At 41.4% G+C, this 20,939-nt stretch overlaps 1 protein-coding gene across 3 annotated transcripts in view; it reads left to right on the forward strand.

The window, feature by feature from the left end:
* Nucleotides 1-1,363: 1,363 nt before the first annotated feature.
* Nucleotides 1,364-20,939, forward strand: part of RCSD1 (RCSD domain containing 1) — a 33,226-nt gene continuing 13,650 nt past the window's right edge. Inside the window, exons 1-2 of one of the 3 annotated variants that reach the window (XM_035115441.3) lie at nt 1,364-1,744; nt 20,337-20,441. In XM_035115441.3, the coding sequence (XP_034971332.2) occupies nt 1,694-1,744; nt 20,337-20,441 (156 nt within the window). In that variant the 5' untranslated portion in view covers nt 1,364-1,693. Of the gene's footprint in view, nt 1,745-3,672; nt 5,265-20,336; nt 20,442-20,939 lie in introns of those variants that run through there. The other 2 variants (XM_060273655.2, XM_035115442.3) reach the window with 2 other exon arrangements.

The following is a 20,939-nucleotide window of genomic DNA, read 5'->3' on the forward strand; positions in this document are numbered from 1 at the left end:
TTTATGCAATTTGGCACACCTGTGTGGTGAAAGGCTAATCTGAATTAGGCCATTTTTGTGATTACTGCTATACTGTTTCCAAAATGTGTGATCACTGAGGTGGTTGCTGTTTTCATGAGCATACCTCATTAACCTGCTCCAGGTAGCTGTATATTTGATCACGTTCTTTATAATACATTTAAAGCATTCTTATACCATCTTAAGAGTCATGACTCCCCACAACAAATGCTGAGAACTGTAGTTTCTTAAGGCTGCTGAGAATTGTGACTGTGAGGGGTCTGCCAGCAACAACACTCACATAATAGTTCCCAGGATTCCATTGGGGGAAGCCATGACATATAAGGGTGCTTTAAATGTATGGTGTAAATTTGCACAAAGAATTTGATAGTGTGTGAGAAACTGCTGCAAAACAGTTCCTACAATAGGGTGGTGTTATATCATCCTGAAAATTGAGGAGGGAAGAAATAGCAAGACTGGCTCAAAAAATCCAGTGACTTTGACGGCCATCCAGAATTTATGGTGGTAGAAAGAAATTCTGTTCCAGTTATTGTTGCAGTCATGCCAAATGTGTGAGGAAAAAAATTACATTATTTTAGGCCCCTAGCATTTGCAACAAGAAAAACCATGCTGCAATTTAACAAAATAATCAGAATACAATTATAGCTGTAATGCCTTCTAGTTAACCCTAATCTACTTGTCTTTAGGAAGCTTTCCTTGCCACAGCTAAATAGGGTCTCAACAATGCAGTGGAAAGGGAAGTAATGCCTTTCAGAAAATACTTTTAAAACTACTTTTTCTCTCTCTTCTAGCCCAGAACTAGAATATGGGAGAATTCAAGTGGGGCATTATTGCTACAAAAGTTGCTTTCTAACTTGTTCTTGAGTTCTCCTCACTGTCACCTCAGTGAGTGACATTTGGCAGAGGAGCTGTCGGAATGAACAAAAGTTTGGCACATGTGCATGTGTGTATTTCTCTGTGTATATGTTTTAACTCTACCGTGACCTACATAAGAAATCTGCACCTTACCTAATCTCTTGCAGGGTGAGGGATAAGTGTATGTAGCATACGTGGAATATTTTCACTCCCGAACTGGTGAGGCCTTGTTTTCCCTGGTGCCTAAACCCTTTGTACAATGCAACGGATAACAAGGGAAAAGGTGCATGTGATAAGTCTTGTTTCTCACCTATCCATTTATGACACGGTATATGCATTTGACCTTGTTGCACCCACTCCCACGAAAACAAAAACCTACACTTTTGCTGGCCCATATAGGGGCAGAATAAAATGGTGAGATGCCAGGACAAAAACCCTTCACCGGAAAAAGAAGCTGCAAGAAGAGGAAGGAGAAAATTGAGAAATAAGAGCGAGGATAAAGGAAATAAGCAGGGTGCATAGGCTGTCTTTTTCTCTCTTGCATTCTCTGAGAAAGCCAGTATCTGTTTAGATTCATGTCTAAATTTAAACCCTGATAGCTTTGCCTCCCCCCTCCCCCACCCCTCCCTTCCTCTCCCCCACCCAACCTCCCCGCCTTCCTGGTTCTCTAGTGCAGGCCACTTAGGACTCTGACAGTTTTTAAGCTGAGCTGGGGCTTGGATATTAAGCACTCCCAAGAAGTGTGTGTTTTTTTCGGCCTGTGGCAAGGCTTTGTACAGGCAGACAAGACAGACAGAGGGAAGCTCCAAAGAGGAAGGGGATGGGGGAACCAATACTTCCCAAGAACATCCCACACCTGCACAACAGAGAGGTAAAAATATTCAACCTTTCTCCCTGTCTCGGTCTTTGGTTATCTCTGTGTTGTTTTGGAACTTGACTCAAGTAAATGTGGTACAAGTTAAACAGCTCAAAGAGCTGCTGCTCTTGTTGTTTTTGTAGCTTTTAGGTGAAATGCAATTTTCATGTCCCTTTCCTCACAGAATGTGGGTTAATTTGATTTGGCTTCAGGAATCTGTTTGTGTCCAAGTGTGTGTGGAAGTTCATTCACTTCTGAGCCTGTCACTAAGGAATTAAAACTCTTGTCTACTTTCCTTTAAACTGAAACTGGCACGACGTTCTTTGGGACAGAATGCACAAATCCAGTTTTAAACTTTACAATATATACATAATCTGCTGCTAAGACATAAGCTTATTTCTCTGCTTGGAATGTCATAGCTGTATGTTCTCAGAACTTGCATTGTTGCTTAGAGCTCAGTTTCTTATCACTCACTCATGGACCATATGTAGGGTTCCATTTTTTATTTGTAGCAGAATTTATTATGCCATGTATCACTCACCACACACAAGTTGCAGAAATCCAACTGCTGAAGTTTTTCTTCCCATGGAAAATCTGTGGTGATTTAGTGCTTCACCTGTTGAAATTCTGTCTGATATACAAATATTAAAGGCTCAGGTGCCTTGCCAGAAAAAAGCTGGCAAGTGAATTTCTTTCAATAAGATTTTAGGTGAGCTGGATGACATTTCTTTATTTCGACTAAACAACAACAACAACAACAACAACAACAGGACAATGCCGTTTGGTCGTTTAGTCGTTTAGTCGTGTCCAACTCTTCGTGACCCCATGGACCATAGCACGCCAGGCACTCCTGTCTTCCACTGCCTCCCACAGTTTGGTCAAACTCATGTTCGTAGCTTTGAGAACACTGTCCAACCATCTCATCCTCTGTCGTCCCCTTCTCCTCGTGCCCTCAATCTTTCCCAACATCAAGGTCTTTTCCAAGGATTCTTCTCTTCTCACGAGGTGGCCAAAGTATTGGAGCCTCAGCTTCACGAACTGTCCTTCCAGTGAGCACTCGGGGCTGATTTCCTTCAGAACGGATAGGTTTGATCTTCTTGCAGTTCATGGGACTCTCAAGAGTCTCCTCCAGCACCATAATTCAAAAGCATCAATTCTTCGGCGATCAGCCTTTTTTATGGTCCAGCTCTCACTTCCATACATCACTACTGGAAAAACCATAGCTTTAACTATACAGACCTTTGTCGGCAAGGTGATGTCTCTGCTTTTTAAGATGCTGTCTAGGTTGATATCTGAGAGGGGCAAAGTTGGCCAAATAATGTGTAATCAGGTCTAATAATGTGCAGGAAAATAGGTTAAAAAAATATGGCTGGGGCTTAGATTGCTGCCAGAAAATGCAGTGGTTTTGCTCATATATTTTTATAAATACAGTATTCAAGATATAAAGAAGAACATGTTTGCTCTTCAAGTCTTAATAGTCTTCAATGTATATGATAGATCCTGTGTTCTCCATTGCTTCCTGCTTTCCACCATGCTAGCTTAGCTTCGTCATTCAAATCTCAGGCTGCCCTGTTGATCTATTGCATAATAAATACACCTATGCTGGACAATGTCTGCATATCTAGCCTCAATGTTGCACTTTCCTTGCAAGGCTAACTCATTTTCCCTGCAGTCAAATTGCAGCATTTTGTATTTGACCATCACCAGAGCATTGATTGCTTTTATGACTGCTGCAGAATAAGCTTCTGTGTTTGTGATGCAATTAGCGATGAACAACCCATCCGTCTCCTCAGCTTAACCGTTTTTTGATTTTATTTTATTAGTATTGAAAACTAATTTAAATCTCTACAAGCTGTGTGCTCCCCCCCCCATCTCCATTGCAACCCCAGTATGAAAGCATTCATCCTACTAGGCTTGTTTTATTTTATTTTTTGTTTGGTAAAGTGGCTGACAGCAAGCCTTCTCCAGTGTGCTGCCATTTTGTGAGCCTTTTATTTAGTTTGTTTATTGGGCCTCTACAAATATCCTTTTTATTGTGTATTCATGATTATTTGTGCTCATGATAGCATCGGGGTGGTTATTTGCAATCCTGTTTTCAGTGCTGTTTGGACCTGCAAAAGTTTTGGGGTGGAACATATTGCTTCATTTCCAATCTGTGCATATCCCGTAACGCCCTGCTGAAATCCTGTAACTTTTTATGCTACAAATGTTCTAGTGCTTGAAGGGTTTGTCCTGCTTTTGTTGCACTAAACTGCAGGAGAGCTCCTTCAGACAGCAGTAATGTAACATTGGGGAAGAATTGCAGAACAACTAAGAAAAGTAAAAGGATGTGTGGTCGTTGTTTAGTCGTTTAGTCGTGTCCGACTCTTCGTGACCCCATGGACCATAGCACGCCAGGCACGCCATAGCACGCGTGGTCAGTCCTGTATAAATCCACCACTAATGTCTTATTATTGCATCAGTCACATGTTTCAGAATACACCTGCAAAAAAAACCATTCTAGTGGAACCTTTAATTTTCTGGAAGCATTCAACCCTCTGCTGGGCTAGAGTGCAAATTGTTTTTAAAAGAGGAAAGGATGAAAGCAACATGGCTATCCTGTCCTCTGCCATCTAGTGTGTACAGACTGGATGTTGTGTACTGTCTTTGAAAAAGGACTTGCTAAGGTAAAGGTGGTGGCACATTTTGATGTTATCACGTGACACTGGTTTTCCCCTTCCCCCCGACCTACTCCAGCTCCTGACATCATGTAAAAATACATCTAATTCTTAAACTAAGATTCTCCATCAATATGATACAATGTTCTAAGGCAGTCTTATGGTTATCCAGATGTTGTTGGACTCCAATTCCAATGATTCCTTGCTATTTGTCATGCTTGTTGGGGCTGATGGGAGTTGGAGTCCAACATCATCAGGCAGGCCACCTGCTTCCCAGCCCTGCCCTAAAGGGAAAAGTTGGGAGTTCCCAACTCAGCCAGCCTGCCAAACAAATCATGATTACTCACTCACTCTTCCATTGTCTCTCGAGACAGATGGATGCCAACAACAACAAAATTAAGACTGAGTGTAACCTATCAGGATGAGCTGTTGTTTGAGAGAGGACGGTTGCACATCAAATTGGTTAAAAGCTTCAGGTTTGGCCCTTTTCAACACATCTTTGCCAATGCTTTCCTTCATCATATGGAAGTCTGCAAAGCCTCTCAAAAAATAGTTCTCATAGATTTCCTTCCCAGGAAGCAAACAGTTAATCAGTGTCGTAAGCAATGAAATATTTTATAATGTCAAGTTTCTGAAGCCCAAACGTTTTTTTTTTTATAATTTAGAGGCTAGCAGTGGCAAATCGGATCACAAGATATTAATTGCTGTATAGAGAGAATCACATGCAAAAAGTAGCTACCAGCTTATATCCGGAACAAACAGTGGTCACATCTAGGCCATCAGAATAGGAGAAGCATTCAAAAATGCCTTTCGCTGAACTGGAGGCAGGCAGGAGTGGGGTGTTCCTCTGGGGGGGAAAGAAGTGTAAAGAACTGAAGGTAAGTAATCAATTAGTTTGAGGAAATTGACATATGACCTAGTTTTAGAACTTTAGATTAAAAACTGCCGCCTCGTGGTTTAAAGTAATTATATTTTTCTTATTTTGCTTCTATTGTTTTTGGGTTTTCCCCTGGGAGAAATTAGTTCCATTCCTTTCAAATGTTTCCTGTAATTATATAAAGTGCTTCTGGCACCCTCTACCTTTGATCATCTTAGTTTGCCAGCTCCAGTAATATGAATACTTTGCTTCCAGAGCTGTGTCTTAATAATAAATTAAATTATAGCCATTTGCAGAATTGAACATATATAAGAAATGTTACATAAAAATATCAGCCCAATAAATCAAGTATTTCTATACTTGTGTGGCTGAGAAAACAGAGAATTTGGCTTCTCACACTTGCCCTTTGGGGGTTACTTTTGAGTAGACATGTGTCTGACCCCAAAAAATGAGAAGTCTCAAAGAAGTCATTTTTCAGAGGAGTGTTAAGATTTACAAGCTCCTTTATCAAGATTCCATTCCTCAATCTCACTGTTATAAGTCCAATAGTCTAAAGCAGGCACCCCCAAACTTCGGCCCTCCAGATGTTTTGGACTACAATTCCCATCATCCCTGACCACTGGGTCCTGTTAGCTAGGCATCATGGGAGTTGTAGGCCAAAACATCTGGAGGGCCGCAGTTTGGGGGTGCCTGGTCTAAAGTAAGGGACACAGATCTGTAGTATTGGGCTGTGTACTCATTGCCACCTTAACGCACAGCTAGCTCAGCCTTTATCTCAAATTACAATTCCCAGCAACACCTAACAAAGTACAGTGCCCATTATTCTTGTGGGAGAGGGGCTTCCAATGTGTTTTAAAGGTATATTGTGCACACAACCTTACAGAGTTTTGTGGAGTGACCTTGAATGAATGAATGAATGAATTTATTAATACGGTCGCAGACCAGCATCAACACGCACAATATTACAGATCATAAAACATATCAAAAATACAAAGGACCTTATGAATATAACAAGGATTTAAATATAAAAATAAAAATTAATTATTAGCGTACCCCCCTGTAGTTAACATTTAGGGGTTTGATCATTATGGGATGCCACTTGCTTCCTACGATTGATTGCAGACACACAGAATTTGGCTACATTTAATGTAGTCTCAGGATTCTTGTCCTCTACCAGGAGTTTTAAACTATAGTGTTCGGATTCTTTCATGGACTTTTGCAAAACAGGTGTAATAAAAGTCAAACGTATATCCTCATAAAAACAACAACGTAGTAGTACATGTGAAGCAGTTTCTACTTCCATCGAGCCACAAGAGTTTTGTGGAGTGACCTTGAAATAAACTAAGTTGTGTAAGCAACATCTGACAAAACTGGTCAGAAAAGCTGCTGGCCTATATAACCTTGCCAGGTGCAATGGTAAAAATAGTTCATCTTTGCAGAGCAGGCATAATGCATAGAAGCAACAGGAAACAGACACTTTCGCTTCTCCTTGTGCCAGCCACTTTAATTTAGCTTTCATTCAACTCCCAACCATTTTGAAGCTGGCTTGATTAGAGATGCTTACACACTCTACATTAACTGGGTTTCCCAGAATCAACATTTTCAGCAAGCCAGAAAATATAAATGTGCAGATGGAGTTGAAATGTTTTCCACTGATCAGCTTATGGAAGCAAGATAGTTGGTGTCCTTTTGCCTTAAATATATGATTTAAAAAAAATTAAAATACAAATAGAATTTGCATATTAGGTCAGGCTGATGGTCTATCTGGTCCATTACCCATTCTTTGCATCTGGGCCTGCTTGAATTATATATTACCCCACTTAACTTTATATGTGATGAGATCAGGAACAGATTTGGGGCCTGTATTCAGTTATCAATCCATGAGGCCCATCACTTGCATGAGGAGTTATCACAAAAGTAGGATGGAGCAGCATATACAAAGTCATCATCCCTATTTATTCCTCCTGGTATCTGCCGCTTTGAACCTATCCTATAACCCTTCTGTATTTCTGCACTTCATTTTCTTGGTATCAGTTTTTCCATTTCAATGTGTGCCTCACTTCCCTTATCTTTAGTGGAAGAAGAAAACAGAACAGGCCTAACACAGATCTATGGGAGCATACAATTGTTTACCTTTATCTGTTATGAAAAGCAGCCATTAATGGTCAAAGGCCTGGAAACGATGCCTTATGAGGAACGACTTAGGGAGCTGGGTATGTTTAGCCTGGAGAAGAGAAGGTTAAGGGGTGATATGATATCCATGTTCAAATATATGAAAGGATGTCATATGGAGGAGGGAGAAAGATTGTTTTCTGCTGCTCCAGAGAAGCGGACACGGAGCAATGGATTCAAACTTCAAGAAAGAAGATTCCACCTAAACATTAGGAAGAACTTCCTGACAGTAAGAGCTGTTCGGCAGTGGAATTTACTGCCAAGGAGTGTGGTGGAGTCTTCTTCTTTGGAGGTCTTTAAGCAGAGGCTTGACAAGCATATGTCAAGAATGCTTTGATGGTGTTTCCTGCTTGGCAGGGGGTTGGACTGGATGGCCCTTGTGGTCTCTTCCAACTCTATGATTCTATGCTTAAATCTTAATTTGCTAACTCTTAACAAACTGCTGGTCAATGAAAGATCATTCCCTTCTTCTTTTGCCTGGCTATTTTCAAGAACACTTTGCCATGGGATTTGTAATTGTAATGCACCATACAAGATTTCTGAAGGACTAGAAATACAATATCTATCTGATCAGTATTATCTACATATTAGATTAGTGCCTTCAAAGAATTCTGGTGGATTAGCCTGGCATATTTTGTTTTTTTACAAAAGCGTTATATATTCTTCCTAAATGTGGTGTGGCCATTTATTCTATTCTTCACTACAGTCCTTTTGCTCATATAGAGAGGGAAAGTTCATGGATTGTTATTTTTGGGATAATATCTGAAATTTAAAAAGGACTGCTATCACCCCAGTATACTGGTATAGGCACATTTCAGTGATATTCCATAATTAAGGATCACTTTCCATAGTGACTCAATTCAGACAACCCACAAAACCATGGTTTGGAGGGTGGTGGGTGAGCTGCTTCTTTGTGGCAAATTAGAACCATAGGAGTTTAGCTAATCTATTCCCTTTACACACAAATGAATGGGAAATAGAAGAAAAGGCATGTGAGCGCAAGGTTCACTGTACTTTGATCACATGATGACAAACTGCAGTTTGTTTTTACATCTGAATGCAAATATTATACTTGCAAGGATATACCAAAAAACTATATAGTGTAAAAGTGGCAAATTGTTTTTTGAAAATACATGCATCATAATCTACTGTTCAGAGATCTAAGACTGCCTGCTAAGTGTGCCACACATGCACTGGCAGCCCTGGGTTTGTTGATGTATTGTGTGTGAAAACAGCCTGAATGTATCTTCCTCAGATTTATTACTTTAAAAGAATAGCTCAAGTGTTAATACTTTCTGTAAAGAAAAGTCATTCGCACTACACCACCACCTGTCTCACCTACTTTTGTTATACCACGGCTAATCTCAATGCAAAAATGCATTTCCCAGCTGCTAAGGCCTTTTCAATTTGTGATCAACAGGGATCCAATAGTATTGATCATTTGAAGGGTTTTTATCCTGCTCTTTGGTTGAAAACGGCTCCCACATCAGCTTACAATGATCCGTAGTAAGATAGTGCTTGTCCTCACAACACAAAAGGAAAATAGATTGGGGGAAGAAGGAGGAAAAAAACAGATTCAGGTACTAGTTTTTTGTTTCCAAGATCCAGCTAGGATGGAAACGTTTCAAGGAGAGGAAGAGCCAGCTGTTGCTGGTCTCTCAACTGAGGTGATGGATTAGTCCTGCTTCCTCTTAACAGGCTGATGAAATGGGGAGGGGCCATAGCTGAGCAGAGCACAGATTGAGGTTGAATCCTGACAAGATAGAAGTACTGTTTTTGGGGGACAGAGGGCGGGCTGGTGTGGAGTACTCCCTGGTCCTGAATGGGGTAACTGTGCCCTTGAAGGACCAGGTGTGAAGCCTAGGAGTCATTTTGGACTCACAGCTGTCCATGGAGATGCAGGTTAATTCTCTGTCCAGGGCAGCTGTCTACCAGCTCCATCTGGTACGCAGGCTGAGACCCTATCTGGCCACGGACTGTGTCACCAGTGTGGTGCATGCTCTAGTTATCTCCCGCTTGGACTACTGCATTGCGCTCTACGTGGGGCTACCTTTGAAGGTGACTCAGAAACTGCAATTAATCCAGAATGCAGCAGACTGGTGACTGGGAGTGGCCGCCGAGACCATATAACACTGGTCCTGAAAGATCTTTATTGGCTCCCAGTACGTTTCCGAGCACAATTCAAAGTGTTGGTGCTGACCTTTGAAGCCCTAAACAGCCTCAGGCCTTCTGGCAGTTCCCTCGCTGCAAGAAGCAAGGTTACAGGGAAGCAGGCAGAGGGCCTTCTCAGTAGTGGCGCCTGCCCTGTGGAATGCCCTCCCAGCAGATGTCAAGGCAATAAGCAACTATTTTACTTTTAAAAGACAACTGAAGGCGGCCCTGTTTAGGGACGTTTTTAATGTTTGAGGCTGTATTGTTTTTAATATTCGGCTGGAAGCCGCCCAGAGTGGCTGGGGAAGCCCAGCCAAATGGGCGGAGTATAAATAATAATTTTTTATTGTTGTTATTATTATTGTTGTTGTTCTTTACAGAATCATAGAATTGTAGAGGTGGAAGGGACCCCAAGGGTCATCCAGTCCAGGCCCCAGCAATGTAGGAGCCCCAAATTCATTCCCAGGCATCTCCACTTAAAATGGATAAGTTCTGAAGTGCAGGAGATCATCATAATAGTTCTTATATCAATGCCCTCAAGGAGAATTGAAAAATTAAAGCACAAGTGTTGATCCATTATTATAAACATACAAATTGCTTGTTTGGAATTGGCATTAAATAGGAATGTGGAAGTAAGAGTCTGAGAATACAGTACTGTTTGCACTAAAGCTGTTACTTGAAAATCATTTCTATTGTATGGGCGATTCTGCTTTCCCTTCCCTCATTAACTAGTCTCATGGGCTGAGGAAAGGGTGGAGGTAGTGGTGAGCAGCCAAAGGCTTGCATATTGAGATCATGGGAGAGAAGCTGCTTCAGAAGAAGGAAAGTAATGGCTTTTAACATATAACCGTGAACAAATCTACCTTGTTGTTTGGGTTCTTCCCAGAATGAGAGACACATGACTTCACAGCTGAAGTACCAGAGATCAACAAAGAGTGGCATGGGGGAGGGGGGTTGGTCTACACGTCAAAGGAGTCCACTGGAAAATCATATGTTCATGTTATGTGAGTTTTACACTCTTATGACCATAATGTGTAGCCTTGTTTTCCATTTCCTTGTTCCTCGTCATGTGGAGCACTGCCAGCCAGTGTGTAGGCGAGGTCTTATTTATCCATATGATAGCTGAGAGACTATATAATTTTCTGGTTTAAAAGATAAAAGTTTTAAAACCTTTGTTCACCAAACAAATGTGCAATGTTTACCAAAATGAACTTTGCAATTTTTGGAGACACAGGAAAAGAAATGATTAAACTTTTGGAGATGGGGTTGTTGTGCTTCTTACTGGATTAGCCCACTCTTCTTTTTTGGGTTGTTTATTAGTACTCTCTTCACTTTGGCACAACCACCTCTGAGTTTTAAACATTCTGTAATAAGGACAGGCTTGTGAATACTTCAGAGAATGAAAGATACCCCGGTCCAGACGAGCTGAGGCCCAGTGTTTACAACAGCTGTTGCCAGCTGTGAAAGGAAGGAAGGAAGCCAGTGATGCTATTTCTCCTGTGGAGTAAAAACTGAGACAGTTCCAAGACTTGGCTATTTCTAACTTTGTATATTTGCACACACCGTCTTAGGAGGACCACTGCTTGGTATTGTTTTCTCTTCAGGGAGGGTCGCTACTTATTCTAGAACAAAATGGTCACTTTGCAGTACAGCTACTGAGTTCAATGGGTATGCATAGAATTGGAGTCTGAGACTGGTTTCCTGTGTGATCTTAGATCTTTGCATATTTCACCTTATGACACAATTTTAATAACAAATCCTTACATTCAGTTTTTCATATGCTACTATAAACCAAATGAAGACTCTTTTGCAACCTGAGGGCTACATTCCCTCATGGGCAACTTTCTGGGGGGGTATATATCTTTGGCCAGAGGCAAAAATCGGTAGAGCAGCAGATGCCTTTATACACACACACACACACACACACCTGATACTCCCAATGGTGTGTTTGCAGTACACCAACTTCACTCCCACTACACCTCTATCACAGTACAAAGCAGGAACTCGGGCAACCAGAGGTCCTGTGAAACCGTAGGTCAGGTGAATGCCGTGCCCCACTGTCCACTACTGCTCACTTCACTGTGGTGAACTGAAGTCTTTTAAATTGACAAAACCAGAGAGCATACTCAGGATATCTCAATAGTTAATGCATAGCTGGTACTGAGCATGCACTTTTGCTTTAAAGCGGCTAAATCAACCCAATGATAATTTAATCCAGCATACTTTACTTTGAATCCTAGCAACCAGTAGGCACTAGGTGGTCCACCAGGAATTGGCCAGAGGTCCTCTGGTGAACCACAGCCTACCTTCAGTTTGCCTTGTTATATGATACAAGATTAAAGGGATTCCTATGGGAAGAACAGTGATACAAGTAGGGAAGCATTTTGTTCTGGCAGAAGACATACATGTTTGAGAATATGCTGGGAACAGGTGCAGTGAAATCCTATACATGTCTACTCGGAGCTAAGCTCCATTAAATGCATTGGGACTTACTGCCCAGTAAGTGTGCATGGAATTGCAACCTTAATTTTAGTATCCAGAAAGATCCTAAACCAAGCTAATCAGGAATTGAGCCTTAGTGATTTCAACTGGATTTACTTCCAAGTATGTTTCTTTAAAATTTCAGTCTTAACGCTAATTTGGACTTCATTGATTATTGTAAACGTGGCCATTTCTTTCTACTTCCCCTCAGGCATGCAATATCTCCTCTTTGTAAAATGGAGCAAGCCATGCACATTTACCTTGGAAAGTTGCTGTGTACACATAAAATATTATTATTAAAAACATTTCTAGTCCATCTTTCTGTCTCAAAATGAGGCACCCAAGTTACTCACAAAAATACAAAATAAAAGTAGTGCACATGTGCTGAGTCATATTTCTGATTAAAGGGATTTATGGTTCCATGTTGGGTTACTCATAAGAATTTTGCCAACTTCACTAATCTGCACAGACAATGTTTAAGGAGAAGGGGCCGCTTGCTCTTTGCATACCACAGAAAGAAGAAAAGCATAACAACTTACTGTAAAGCCAGACTCAAAAAACTAAACATCAGCTAAAAAATCCTACTGGGTAACTGTGCATAACTGTGCTATATAAGGCTCTTCCTGGCTCTTGTGTGTTTCAGTGGTATTAGTCTGCACGGCATAACTCTTTCCCTCAGACAACAGTTTTAGCAATTCTGAATTCAGTATTGCATTTTCTTCACAGCTGAGTGTTTCTAGAGGCCCCAAAGCAAATTACCCCTTCTAAGCTAACCCAAGTTTAGCCTTCTCTCAAATTTACCCTCATGAGAAAAACTGCAAACAGAGAGTGGGCATTTCTCTGGCCAGGTTCTATTTCTGAACTTGTAGCTGTCACAGGAATTCTTGACACAGTGTAATGCTATTCTACATTGCTCAGTCAAAGAAGTTATAGAACCATTGAGAAAAGGAAGGAAATCTATGAAAACATTATCTATATATATAAAAATGTAAAAATGGTGAAAGTGTGGGCGCCACTTTTCTCCATAACCACTTGACCAATCGTCCTGAAATTTGGACACAACGATCCATGCCACTCCCCGAGTGTTTGCAGAAAAAAAATCCCTCAAATCTCACACCTGCGCAGGTAGAAACCTGCTTTTCCACCAAGTAAAACAGCGCCCTCAAGTGCATTTCCTCCCACAGTACACCCCCTCCCTTCCTGTGAAATCTACACCACACCCACAAACCAAATAATGACATCATCAACCAAGCAACTGAAACCACCAAGGCGGCCATTACCAGACCCCTAGGCCCCTGCCAGGCTGCTAGGCCCCCACTAGGCCCGGGGGGGGGGAAGGGCAAGCGCCCGGGTCGCAGGCCGCAGCACGGCCTTTGTTTTATGTAGGCCCCTGCCAGGCCCCCCCTAGGCCCAGAGGGGGGGGATAACCCACAGCAACGCACTTGGGGGCATGGCAAGGGGTTTTTACTTTAAAATTTAGCGGGCGTTGTGTCACATGCGAGGCTCCGGCGGCCATTTTAAGTAAGGGCAGTCATGCCCCTTTTAACCTACGCTTTATACTATGACTGATTGCAAGCCTCTGCGTCTTTTAAAAAAACAACCATGCACTTTCTCTCCCCAGTTTAAGTCCTCGGATATTTGCAGTGGCCAACACCCCCCCTTACAATCTCCTACCTTCCCTTTGCCACTTCCTGGGTTTTGTATGGAACCGAACAGCTTGGGTGCTTCAGAACTCGCCTTCTGTTGCTATGGGGCTGTGGGTCTTCGCTATTTGATTCCCCCCCCGGGTTGGGATTATTAAAGTAGTTCTCTAGGTTCTCTGGGTCACCTACTGCAAAATTAGAATAGCCAAATAACAAAACACACACACACAAACTAAAACACACAACAACACCCAAATCATACAATACACACCAAAATAAATGACAACCCCAAAAATAAAATTAAACAATAATAACTTCTGCTTCTCATGTTCTTATTTCAAAATTTTTTAATCTAAATATATAAAAATGTTCACGATGCGTGCGCAGGGGCCAATGTATGGCGATACAGGGGGGAGGGGACAACACTCCCCGGGTAAAACAGAGGGAAGGGTGTCCTACCAAAACACAGGGATGAGCCAGGGGGTTGGAGGGAGGAGGGGTGGGATACCTCATGGATCGGGACAGGGTGGGGGGAATCAGAGGGATGATCTACAGCAGGCATCCCCAAACTTCGGCCCTCCAGATGTTTTGGACTACAATTCCCATCATCCCCGACCACTGGTCTTGTTAGCTAGGGACCATGGGAGTTGTAGGCCAAAACATCTGGAGGGCCGCAGTTTGGGGATGCCTGATCTACAGCAACACGTGGCTTGGCCAGCTAGTTCTAAATAGAAATACTGTTCATTATTCAAACTGTAGAGACAGTTGCTTTTAAATAGGAAATATGGCAAGTATTTTTACCTTTATACTCTCCTGCTGTTCCTGAATGTTTCCTTTAACTCAGGTCAGCTATAGTCTCTGCTTTTCCTGCAACTTTATTAAAGTTTGCCTTTGACAACCTCAGGTATTAATTTCATGCACAAACATCTCCATTAACATTGATATATCTACATTTGAATATTTTCATGCACTTGTTTAATTCTATGATTATTGATTATCATTAACTATTGGCATTATTCAAGGTGTTCCTTGAAAGAACTTTCAAGAGTTGTAGGAAAATATTGAGAACCCGCATCTTAATTAGGGCAATAATATTTACGTCTTTCCCAGAAGAACTGCCATCATCTTGAATTCTGTCCACCACTGACAAATAATTAGCTACTCACTTTTACAATTATTAAATATGACACGAGTTAGAGAATTGTCAAGTAGGAAACTGTCATTACAATTAATACTAATATTTGCTAGGGGGTGGACTGCTTTAAAAGATTCCACCCTCCCCTCCTCCCCAGTGGTAAATTCTGAAGTACAAGAGCATGACAGACCCTACACAGTCCAACAAAAATCCAAAAATTTAGGCAACTGTGTTTGTCCATTATTATACACACCACCATGGAACAGCAGTACATAACATACTACTGTAAGTTTATCAGGATCAGTGTGACTGCAATCCTGTGCAGTTTCCTGGGAGCAAGAACCAATGAACTCAGTGGTGCTTACTTTTAACAGCAAAGGTTCAACTTGTAATACACATGGGAGTTTTAACAAAAGAACTTCAGCCATCTGAAAAGCAACATTTAGTTTTGTAGAAAGGGTGCATCTGGAGCCTGAGTATATATTAGATTTGATTATTTGCAGCTACTTTTTTTATTAAACACCAGCAGAGGCTTAACTGCAGAGGATGCAAGGAAAATTGCACAATTTCCTCTTTACAAAGGAGTGTGTCAGATTGCCAAATGTCATGACATACAGAGAGGGGGAAATAAAACTAAGGCTGGCTGTAGAAAAAGGATGCTCACTCAGAGATCAGTGTAGTTGGTAAGAATGGAGTGATTTGTTTACTCAACTCTTAATATGTGCTATTTCTTGTGCAGGGCCCCCTGTGTGCTCCTGTGTGCTCCCAATCAGAATAGGCATTGTGGAATTTCCTTCTAGGGGAATAATCTACATACCAACATGAGTCTACCCACTTCCTGAGAAACTTCTGCCTTGGCTGAGCCCATGAAGAGAGTTAACAATCTCAATAGAAGCTCTCTTGATTCACTCTCTTGTTGAGCAAGTATTCTTTCTGTCCAGTGCTTTTTTTCAGGGGGGGCGCATACTCCTAAACATTTTGTGAATCTTTGTACTTTTGTCCATTTACTGTAGTTATTTTTCCTGATTTGAACTATAAAATGGAGGGGGGGTTGAGTCAAAATGAGAGTACCCCTAAACAGTTTTTTTTTGGGGGGGGGAATCACTGTTTCTGCCTGTTTTCTGTTTTTTAACCAACTTTCTTTACTAGCTTCTTCTTTAAGTTACTAGAACACTTGCCTCCTCTTAACAATTGAAGCAATATATTTGTGGTAAAAGAACACAAATTAAATGCTTGCCCTTTGAGACCATTTTCACATGTGACGTGCAATTTAACCATTGCTGATGAGTCTCTCACTACATATATTACAAATGACAGACCATAGTTAATATGGAAAGAGGCATTTGAAATATGAATGAGCTTTCTGACCGGTGTAAGTTTTTCTGTTTAAATTGCAATCCAGCACGTAGCTAACTGCAGGTCCCAGGATTCCTTGTGGAAAGTCATCTGCTTGAAATGCATGGTGTGTAAATGGCCTCAGTTGAAGCAAGCACTATATATATATATATATATCATAGGGTCCCAGGAATCTTTTGAGCATTGCTGCTTCCTTTTTGCATCCATGATTGTTACTGGTATTTGCTTTTCTGTGCCCTCCCTGGTCTTTGTATGTACTTGAACTGGCAGTGACAGAATCTTACTGTGTTGGTTGTCTTTTTTGTTCTTTGTTACCATGGATGATTATTATGTATACCTTCTCTTTAGAATAATCAAGCAACGCTCAAAAGATTCCTGGAACCCTAGTTGGCTATTGCTGTCCACAGACAATTAAAGGACATGAAAGGGAACCAAGTTGCTTCAAAAATATCAGGTTTGGCCTGGCCCTTAGCTAACCGGATATCTGTTAACTTTTCAGGAAGTGCAATATACCATATATGACCATAAACTGTGGTCCTTCAAACTATCTGTAGTGTTGGCCCTTGTTCTTCCAGTGTTGAAATACCTCTCAACTATTTTAAGAATTGTAAAGCATAAACAGCAGTATCAATCTTCTTGTTCCTTCACTGTTTGTAAATGAGACTGCTTATTCTAGAAGGAAGAAAAAGTTAAAGAGAAGAGAAAAACTTACGTTTTGATAAAGCTAGCCTCGGGGTCATTCCATTATCTTGTGGGAACAAGGCCCACTTCCTCTGAGTGTCTTTCCCTGACACTCACAGATGCAGCTGGATGATTTTTTTTTCCATTGCAACTTTCTCTTTTTTACTAAGCGGGATTATGAGAAGCAGTTATCCTTTGCAAATATTCTGTTACTGTGTTTAAGATACTGGCTGTTGAGAGCTGTGTGACCCTGTTCTTCCAGCTCTTAATATCAGGCATATTTTTGTAAATATAGTAGTTTCAGTGTGTTTGATACCTACATGATACATATCAGATGTACAAAAGCACATATTATTATTAAAGACACACTAGACTAAAATTAAAGAAACACAAATCTTAGGTAGGAACCATATATAAATTAGACTATTTTCTGTTTCTTACAATGTCCACAAGAGTCTCAAGTCTGTGAAAACAAAGTTGTGTTGTAGGTGTATTATATGTGCTTAAACTGTATGCAGATGTGATCTGATAGTCTACCTTGGTATGAGGCTGCTGTAACTGTCCACAATATTAATAACTCCAGTTTTTAAGCCATTCATTGTGGAGAAAATGTTCCACTTCTTGATCATTCTAGATACCCCTTCCTGTACCTCACAAATTCATTGGTATTTTTTTTAGAGCTGGGGAAACCAGAGCTGCATACAGCTTTGCACAGGTGTAGATTTATATAATGGTATTATTTTTAATTCTGAATATTCATTTTAGCATTGGTGCAACACATGGAATCACATTTTCAGTGATTCAGAATCATTTTTCCTGAGTGGTTATAGTCAATTTAGATGGTTCTTTCTTCTCTCTTTTTTTGTACCAGGATATATCGGTTTGCACTCACTTATGCTTAATCTCATTTGCCATTCTGTTGGCAGTCATCCAATATGTAGAGATCTGTTGAGTTCTTCTCAGTCTGCTTGGGATGCAATCTTCCTGTGAATAATTTGGTGTCATTTGGAAACTTGACTACTTTGCTATTCATCCCAACTCCAGGTCAAGCTTGCTATTTACTTATCCTGGTAGTGAAAACTGTCAGTTTATTCCTCCTCTCTGCTTCTTGTTTTCTTGCAAATTACTAGTTGATATAATATAAATATCTGCACAGTTGTGGATATCCTCCAACAATTCTAGGTGGTTAGTGATGCAATACAGTACTTCCATTGGCAAAAATCATATTGATTCTTCCTTTGTGACGTGATGTGATGGGCTGCAGAGTTAGGTAGAATCCGATCTTCCACTGCAGCTCTGAGGAAAAGTGGGGGGACAGTTTCTTGGGGACATCCAGTGACTTGACTGGGAATGTTTATGCCACCTCTTTTGCATGTGTAGTGTTCTGCTGCCAATGTTGCAGGGCAGATTTGTGGGTTGGCGCAATATTCCAATGAAGTCCCACTCCTTCCCTGCCGCATCTTGGCTCCATCTGATTGTGCTGTCAACTTTGCACTAGTCTAATTCCACCCACCTCAACCCTTTGGTGTAATGCTCTGCTGTTGTTGGGGACTTTAAATACGGTAGTTATCCAGTCCTCATCAGACAGAGAACTCATAGGTATGGTTGTGATTCTCAGAAAGAGGGCAGATGTGAGGTCAAATATTAATACTGTACTACAGAGATATAGAGACCCAACCTGGAACAATCTCAAGATTGTTAAAATGAAGTAGCGGCTGGGATTGACAAATCTGTCTGTTTCAGTTTCTAATTTTTCCAGTTTTAAGTTCCAGATCAGTTGGTGATTTATTTATTTTTAGTCTTCATAAAAATTCATAAGCATTTTAGTCCTAATTTACCCAAACCTACATATGTTTATAAATAATTTTGCCTATTGTACACATTTTTGCAAAATTATTTTCCCTAATATGATACATTTTAATGCTATTTTCAGTAATGTGTGCATATGCACACTTTACCCTAGTATATGCATTTCTGTTTTAAAGGTTTTCCTTCAATTGTGATATTTGGGAGCATCTGCAGCTGCCAATCCAGCAGGCCACGGTCCATAGCTAGTTTGCTCTTGTCTAATCTTAGAATGGTATGCTAGCTACCTCCTGTGAATTGAAGGACAAACCTCTTTCTCACACATATGGAACAATATGGGCGGAAATAGAAGTCATGAGGGAAACAGAGTTCCCAGCTCTTGCAGGAAAGAATTGGAGGGTAAAGGGGTGGGAGTTGTTTAACCTTTCTTACTGCCTGCCAATTCTCTCCTGCCAATATCTCTCCCCCTCAAGCAGTTTTAAACGGTGCTTGAATTACAGGAGGTCCAGAGTGAGCTTGGTGATCCCTTTCCTTTTTGTACTGGGCCACTTAGCTATTGTTCTTAGAATACCTCAAGGGGCTCTTAATATGGGTCAAAAAAATTTTTTTGGGGGGTCTCTCCCTTCCCCCAGTTTGAGCAGTTTCTCCCTAGATGGACTCCAGAACTATAAATGAGTTCTGCCAGTAAAAATGGCCTGGGTTAGGTAGCATTTAAAGGAGGGAAACACCAAACAGGGCAGGGGTTTAAGTTTCCCATCCTCTCCCGCAAACCAATTTCTTGCAACTATGCCTTGCCCCTCCCCCCCCCGGTTGCCTGCCCTGAACATTACCTTTATTTATTGAGATACTTCAAACTCCCTCACCCTGTATAAAAACAGAAGAGGGAGGAAGCCACTTTGAAAATGAATATGGCATAGAACACCCACACACCCACACACCCACAAAAGATTTCCAACATTTCAACAGATAATGCCAAATCATCATCCTGAATAATAGACAAAGGTTGACATGCCCTGTTAAGTTATATTCAGAGTATATGGATGTAAGTCAGGGGTCCTGTAAAGTGGCCCATGGGGGTCGTTTAACTGGCCCATGAGCCGCCCCCGAACCGAGCCACCCGCTCGGCGAGTCCCCATGCGCTGCGCTAAACCAGCACAGGGACTCACTTCCACGGCGCCGGAAATCGCGTCTGTGCAGATGCCAGAAATCACACACCTGCAATCGGCAATCCGCCCCACGGAGGGATCTCCGCTGGAGTGAACCAGCCCAGGTGAGGTAAACCTTGCCGACCCCTGATGTGAGTCTATTGGTTTCAATACATGGGCGTACCCAGGATTTATTTTTCAGGGGCAGGTTTTATTGGGGGGGCAGAACTGAGTTATCTGTGACACAATTGGTCAGTTAGTTAAGTATTTTTATTTATTGACTTGATCTGGGGGGGGCAGCTGCCCCTGCACTCCCCTGGCTACACCCATGTTTCAATAGGTTTAGTTTGAGTATAGCTTAGTTGGCTATCACTCAAAGACTTCCTGACAGAGCCGGAAGTGACTACTCCTGTTGCTTTATAATAATTGTTTTTAGCTTCAGAATGTCCACTGATTGCCATATTTCTCATACAATGACACGTTTTTTTCTGGTATTTTTTCAGGACAAGCCATCAGGAACCAACATGGTGGAAGAGAAGTCCACAACTCCCTCGGTGGCAAAGCTGGCAGGAAAATTCCAAGATCAGTCATCTCTTTCTGGAAAGGAGGTTAGGTACAATTATCATTGTTATGTGAATTTCTATAGCTGCCCATCAACAAACGTTCTCTGGGGGCTTACTACAAAAAATATTAAAACACAATAATAATGAAACCTAACAATAAACAATAACACTTCCTGTTATAGAGGCAGCATTAAAATAGTTTGAAAGTCAACCACAAAGGAAAGGGAAATCGAGTAACAGGCTATCTAGAGAGCTGATGTTTCACTCTCAAAGGCAGCAAGAACCAGAGACCATCAGCGAAGGGAGTTGTTCATCTGGTCCTCCTCCACAGCTGCTGGAATTCCTCTTCCTCTTGAGGAAGCGGGCCTTTTCACTGTCCCAGGGAAGCCTGACCAACCCCAACCCCTGCTGAATGACTGACAGAGTCTGCCTAGGCTCAATCTACCTGGGGAGTGGGGACTATATAATACCTGGGCTGGCGAACTCTCCCCTTTGGGGGGAGTGACTTTGGGGGAGAGGCAAGTACTGCCTACATAACATCAT

This window comes from Zootoca vivipara, chromosome 4 (genome assembly GCF_965207765.1).
Source record: "Zootoca vivipara chromosome 4, rZooViv2.hap1.1, whole genome shotgun sequence".
Taxonomy (NCBI): Eukaryota; Metazoa; Chordata; class Lepidosauria; order Squamata; family Lacertidae; genus Zootoca; species Zootoca vivipara.